The 6,223-nt window shown below is 52.9% G+C and overlaps 2 protein-coding genes across 2 annotated transcripts in view; one reads left to right on the forward strand and one right to left on the reverse strand.

Moving 5' to 3' along the window:
• LOC115336171 (histone H2B 5-like) overlaps positions 1 to 4,691 on the forward strand; it is a 20,100-nt gene extending 15,409 nt beyond the window's left edge. Inside the window, exon 3 of the mRNA XM_030002802.2 lies at positions 4,609 to 4,691. Within this exon, the coding sequence (XP_029858662.1) occupies positions 4,609 to 4,612 (4 nt within the window). The 3' untranslated portion in view covers positions 4,613 to 4,691. The remainder of the gene's footprint in view (positions 1 to 4,608) is intronic.
• The window catches only part of LOC115336204 (histone H2B 1/2/3/4/6), a 16,610-nt gene extending 10,525 nt beyond the window's left edge, over positions 1 to 6,085 (reverse strand). The window contains exon 1 of the mRNA XM_041120575.1: positions 5,537 to 6,085. Coding sequence (XP_040976509.1) covers positions 5,594 to 5,974 — 381 coding nt within the window. The 5' untranslated portion in view covers positions 5,975 to 6,085 and the 3' untranslated portion in view covers positions 5,537 to 5,593. The remainder of the gene's footprint in view (positions 1 to 5,536) is intronic.
• Positions 6,086 to 6,223: the final 138 nt, after the last annotated feature.

Here is a 6,223-nt window from a genome sequence, read left to right on the forward strand (position 1 = left end):
TGATCACTGGGCAAGTCCACGGGGACGAGGCTGGGACAAGGTCGAGGCTGGGACAAGGTTGAGCCAGGGAAGTGCAGCCAGTGGAGTCAGAGATGCACAGGCACAGCATGTAAAGTAAAGCCTGAGCCTCAATACAACCCCAAAGCCATGAGGTCAAAACCAATGGGTGAAGGGCAAGATCTTGAGAAATCCTTAAAGAAGTCACCTTCAAGTCTGGCAATGGGAAAGGCAGAAAGAAGGTCCTAGCAACAAGTAGTATGTTTTCCTTATGGGAACAGCGTTCTGTTGGATGCAGAAGTACAGGTAGAACAGCAATGAAATCTGCCTGTACACAGTTAATGTGATGATTAAAGCATTTTTGCTCTGGATTGGCGGCCCAGGGTCCGATTTTCCATCGCGTGGAATTGGCGCCCAGAACTCCCCTTCCAAATGTGAGTCTGTGTTCAGGGAATCACTTCTTCTGTAAGAGCTGAAAGAACACAAAAAGTTAGGAGAGGGACAGGCTGGCCGAATATCACTGTGGGCTGTTCCTGTGGGAAAGACAGTGCTTTGCAAGAAGAAAAGGGTGCTAAAACCCCTGTCTTCAGATGTGCAAATGTTTTTCTTTGTCTTAGATACGTTCCCATTTCCTTTGATATCGGGTTGGTAGACCCACCCTAAGCAATGAGTTCAGCTCGTTATTCGTTTTCAGCTCTCCATACAATTTAGTTCGTGTCTAGAAAGAAATCAAACTAACCTTTGTGGCTCGTATGTTTTTGTTTCCCTACGCTTGTGGCTGCCAGGCGAAGTTTGATAATCAGCTCCCAAAGGAAAACTGATTTGTACTGCCTCGGATTTTTTTTTTTTTTTACTTAGCCTTCTGATGCTGATTCCAGCTGTTTCTCACCACCTCTTTCCATGGCCCTTAGCTTTCTCTCCCAGACAATATGCAACACACACCATTGTCTATTAGGAAGAAGACTTCGGCAGGCGATAAATAGCAGAGAGGTGACACACATCTGCAAAAATCCAACGAGAAGAGGGTTTTAATTTAGATTCTCTTCATCTCAAGAAAAAAAAAAATCCTGGAACCATGCGACTTTCTAAGGGCACAGATCGTATGCAAGCGAAAGTGTTAAGTACTTTGGTAAAATATTTATGTTGGTGATGGCTGACAGTTTTGAGGAGAGAAGGTGCTTCATTCCACGACTGAGAAGAGGAACTTTATCCCGCCTCATGCCAAGATAGTCTCACCGTTATTGTTAAATACTCCACTCTGATGGGACCATATGAAGCTGTTCTTGGACAGTTAAGGATAACACAGAAAATCAGTTAGTGATAACTAGTGTTAATTAGGCGAAGGGTGGCTTCCCTGCCAAATCTCTGCACGTGAGTATGTGCTACTGACGGAAGCGGGGGCGGGGGGGCCTCCCCCCGGATAATCTGCCCCTTGTGTGGGCTGGGAGGAGAGTTCTGACTGCTGAAGGGCACAGAGCCGGGCTGCCCCGAGCGCTGCCTAGGAGCCTGAAGGAGCGAAGGCACGCTGAGGGCTCTGCCGGAGCTTCCCCCCTTCCCCCGGCCCCGGCCCCGGCCCCGGCCGGAGCTCCCTCCCACGGGCGTGTGTGTCCGCGGGGCTCGGAACCGCAGTTGCAGCCGCCGTGGATTGTGCTGGCCTAAAGCTCGAGGAAATGGTGGAGGAATCAGCGTCGGGAAATGGAGAGGAGGGGGGGTCGGTGCTGTGTAAGCAGGCTGCCAGTCAGTGCCCTGCTGCCACTCAGCCCTGAGCCCGCCCGCCGCAGGCTCTCCTCTCCCATTTCTCCATTCGTGGCTGTTTCCCGTATGAGCGAGCTCCGCCACAGCCCTGGGCACCAGCAAATGGAGGGACGGGGAGTCTGGGGAGGGGTCCAATACTTCCATACAGGGCAAAACACAGATATTCAGCAGTTCCCACACTTAGAAAACTTGCACGTACAATCACTTTTCCCTCACCACCCAGCCAAGACGGAGCCTCAGTACCGAGAAGAGAAGCAGGGCAGGATTACTACCGGCCCCACACCGGTCCATCCAAGACAGGGCAGACCAGATGGGGTGCAGCGGCCGGGGAGAGGAGCTGCTCCGGGACACGTCTGGGAGTGTGCGTAACCCCTCTGGTTCACCCTTACTGCTGAAGCGCGACAAGGGTTAATCTGGGACCCTCGAGTATGAGAGCTCCGTTCAAGGGCTTCGGCAGCGGTGCAAGAAACAGAAGGTTTCCCGACCCCTAACACGATTGTTTCCAGAAAGGAATAGCCAGATGGGACACATACCAATCCGTTACAGGAATGTGTGTGTAATTAACATCTCAGACCCAAGGCCGGGCCGGGAGCGCAGCGCCGGGGCCAGAGAGGAACGAGCCGCGGCTTTACGCCGGGCACAGCCGCCGAGCTCCTGATCGCAAGGGACACCTTGGCGACCATCTCGTCTTAGCTAGGCTGAGCGGGAGTGGGTCCCGCCGCCGAGCGAGCCCCGGGCAGGGCGGGCAGCGCCGTGCTCGGCAAAGGGGACCGTGGAACTCCCCGAGCAGGCAGGTACTCCCGGCGCTGCGCTGCGGCGGCTTGCGCAAGCTGGACCGAAGAAACCCGAAATTAAACTGCTAAAAGATGATCGACGTGAAGTGCATACCACACTCACTCCCACGTCGTCGAGCAGCAGCAGAAGGAAGACCTGATGTCCCCTTCCAAGTGCTCGGGGGTCCCCACACGGAGCACTTGTTACAGTGACCTTAGAGACAGCTTCTCTCAACAGCCCACTGTTGTGTTCCAGTACACTGCTTGCTTCAGTGTACACATCCTTCACCTCCTTAACGTTCCATATGTTTACCGTAAAATGATAGGCACACACACATCCGTAAAATGATGTGCAGACACACATACACAGTGTGTCTCCGACACACGCGTCGCACGGTGCTCCCGAAAAAGACAGTGCACCCCGAAACGCACGTTAGATTTTTCACTCCCCGATGCAAACATCACCGTGCACCGCCCGACACACACATCGCTCCGCGCCGACGGCGCACACATCGCCCTGCGTGCGGCACTGCCATCACGAAACACGCATCGCTCCGCTCCTCCCTTACACACGCATCGCTCTGCACCGACGGACACACACATCGCCCGGCGTAGGACACAGCGATCGCTCTGCGCCCCCCCAGAGCACATTACCCTTGTGTCCCGACACACACCACACCCTGAGACCAACACCACACGCACTACTCTGCCCCGACAGACACGAAACACACGGCTCCGCTCCTTCCCTACACACGCACGGCTCTGCGCCGAGGGACACACACCTCGTTTCTCTCCCCAAAGACGCTCCTGCTGTCCTGAAAGCAGATTCGTTACCCGGTGTGCGACAGACCAATCTCACATGCTCAGGAGAGATACTGTTTTATTCTGCGCAGGGTGCTCGGTGGACGTTCCACAAATCAAGCACACCAGATTGATCAGGTGTGTCTCTTTTAAAAAGTAACAATTGCATCTAATTTATTAAACTACTCCTATCTAGTACATATTCAAACTACCTAATGCATATGCATAGCATTACATACATAACCATGACACATCAGTTGCCTTCTCCACATGCGCGGGGGTCTCGTGTGGTCTTCGGTGGTCGTTTGAGGAGGTATCCCCTCCTCACTTTGACTGCTAAGTCACTATATCGAGTCAATGTTTCGTTTTTCTGCCAAGAGGGACACATCATCAATCAGGAAGAATAGAAAGGATCAGAATTGGTGCTCCAGGTGAGGCACCATTAATCAGGAAGAATAGAAAAGCTCAGAATGATCTTGGCTAACTAACTTAATTTAAAACAGGACTTTCTAATCTACCACAGGATTTGCTATATCTGACATCACTCCCATCACCCTGCAACCCACGATCCTGCCACCTCTCTTCTACCCAAGACACACAAACAGCCGCGGATATGGCTCTGTGGTGATGACAAACACATCGCTCTTCTCCCCACGACAACACCCATCGCTCCGCACCCCCACAACATGCATTGTCCTGCACCTGACTGAAGCACACAGTGCCCGGGGCAGAAACTCCCCACGCTCCCCATTTCCCTGACCTCGGTGAGTCACGGGGCCATCGGAGCGGGAGCTTCCATGCGTGTAACTGGCAGCTGGCTGGAAAAGGGCTCCCATGGGCAGTGGTGTTACCCTCTGCTTTGATACCGGTGGTAGTTGGTGAGCGAGAGCTGCGCCTTTGCTGCCATGCCCGAGCCAGCCAAGTCCGCCCCCGCGCCCAAGAAGGGCTCCAAGAAAGCCGTCACCAAGACGCAGAAGAAGGGCGACAAGAAGCGCAAGAAGAGCCGCAAGGAGAGCTACTCGATCTACGTGTACAAGGTGCTGAAGCAGGTGCACCCCGACACGGGCATCTCGTCCAAGGCCATGGGCATCATGAACTCCTTCGTCAACGACATCTTCGAGCGCATCGCCGGCGAGGCCTCGCGCCTGGCGCACTACAACAAGCGCTCCACCATCACCTCGCGGGAGATCCAGACGGCCGTGCGGCTCCTGCTGCCCGGCGAGCTGGCCAAGCACGCCATCTCCGAGGGCACCAAGGCCGTCACCAAGTACACCAGCTCCAAGTAGAGCGTCTCCCGGATCCTCAGTTCTAACCCAAAGGCTCTTTTAAGAGTCACCAATTCTTTCGTTTGAAGTGCTTTGTCACTGGTGTTTTCCAACAGTTATTTAGTTTCTTTGTCTTGTAAGTCTCGCTTGCATAGTGTCCTTCGGGACCGGTTTTTCATCGGTTATTGCAGTTTTTCCTACGTGTCTCAGTCTGAGGTCTTAACCTGAAGCTGTAAAACGCAAAATGACAGAAATTTTGGAAACGCCCATCAGAGGGCAGCAGGGGCTAAGGAATCGCAGTCGTTGACGGGCGATTAGACCTTACCCATCCGAATGTTAGTCTGTTCTGAAACCATTAACATTGTATTAGGAATATTAGAATAAAAAGCACTAGGAAATAGCTTAATTATTCCTTTAAGACATAAATTTTAAACGGAAGTTTTTTTCCAGATAGGGAAGACCAATAAAGCAAAACACTAAAACCAAAAAGTGTTTCCTTACTAATTAATCGCTTAAATCCTCAAAGACAATTGAAAACTATGTTGGCATATATTTATGACTGAAAACAGAGTTTATGTTATGACAACAGGGAAAAGGGATGGACCAGAGCTGAAGACACCAGGGACTTTCACTGAGCAATGGCATGCAGCAAGCAGACATGGCAGGGAAGGTGCCCTACAACAAGCTGGCAATCGAAGCAGCCCACAAGAGTGCACACATAAGAGGCAGTGTGAAGAAGGCTTGCCAGGAACGGCTAGATTCGGTAGGGTATAGGAAGCCATAAAGAGTTAAGTGTACAGACCACAGGTAGAAGTTCTGTTCTAAACTACGTTAGGGCTTTCATATCACTGGGATTGAACATTGGTCATTAAGATAATCAGAGAACACAGCATCAGTAAAACTGAAATAGAAAACAGAAATTAAAGCTCTTTTACTGAAAACTTGGTGGCTCTTAAAAGAGCCTTTGGGTCGAGCAGCTCTGGCACAGAGTGCACAGACAGCTTATTTGGAGCTGGTGTACTTGGTGACAGCCTTGGTGCCCTCGGAGACGGCGTGCTTGGCCAGCTCGCCGGGCAGCAGGAGCCGCACGGCCGTCTGGATCTCCCGCGAGGTGATGGTGGAGCGCTTGTTGTAGTGCGCCAAGCGCGAGGCCTCGCCAGCGATGCGCTCGAAGATGTCGTTGACAAAGGAGTTCATGATGCCCATGGCCTTGGACGAGATGCCCGTGTCGGGGTGCACCTGCTTCAGCACCTTGTACACGTAGATCGAGTAGCTCTCCTTGCGGCTCTTCTTGCGCTTCTTGTCGCCCTTCTTCTGCGTCTTGGTGACGGCTTTCTTGGAGCCCTTCTTGGGCGCGGGGGCGGACTTGGCTGGCTCGGGCATGGCAGCAAAGGCGCAGCTCTCGCTCACCAACTACCACCGGTATCAAAGCAGAGGGTAACGCCGCTGCCCGCGGCAGCTCTTTTATAGCGGCGCCGGGCAAAGCGGCGGCTCAACGGCCTCGCATCGCCATTGGTTGGAAGTTCTGCTTCGGGTCGTCACGCCGCACTAAGCTGCACTATTGGACACCTCTCGATTCGCATTCCCATTGGTTGCCGGTACAACGCCTCCCTCCCAGCCTATCAGCGACGG

The sequence above is a fragment of the Aquila chrysaetos genome, chromosome 26, assembly GCF_900496995.4.
Source record: "Aquila chrysaetos chrysaetos chromosome 26, bAquChr1.4, whole genome shotgun sequence".
Classification (NCBI taxonomy): domain Eukaryota; kingdom Metazoa; phylum Chordata; class Aves; order Accipitriformes; family Accipitridae; genus Aquila; species Aquila chrysaetos.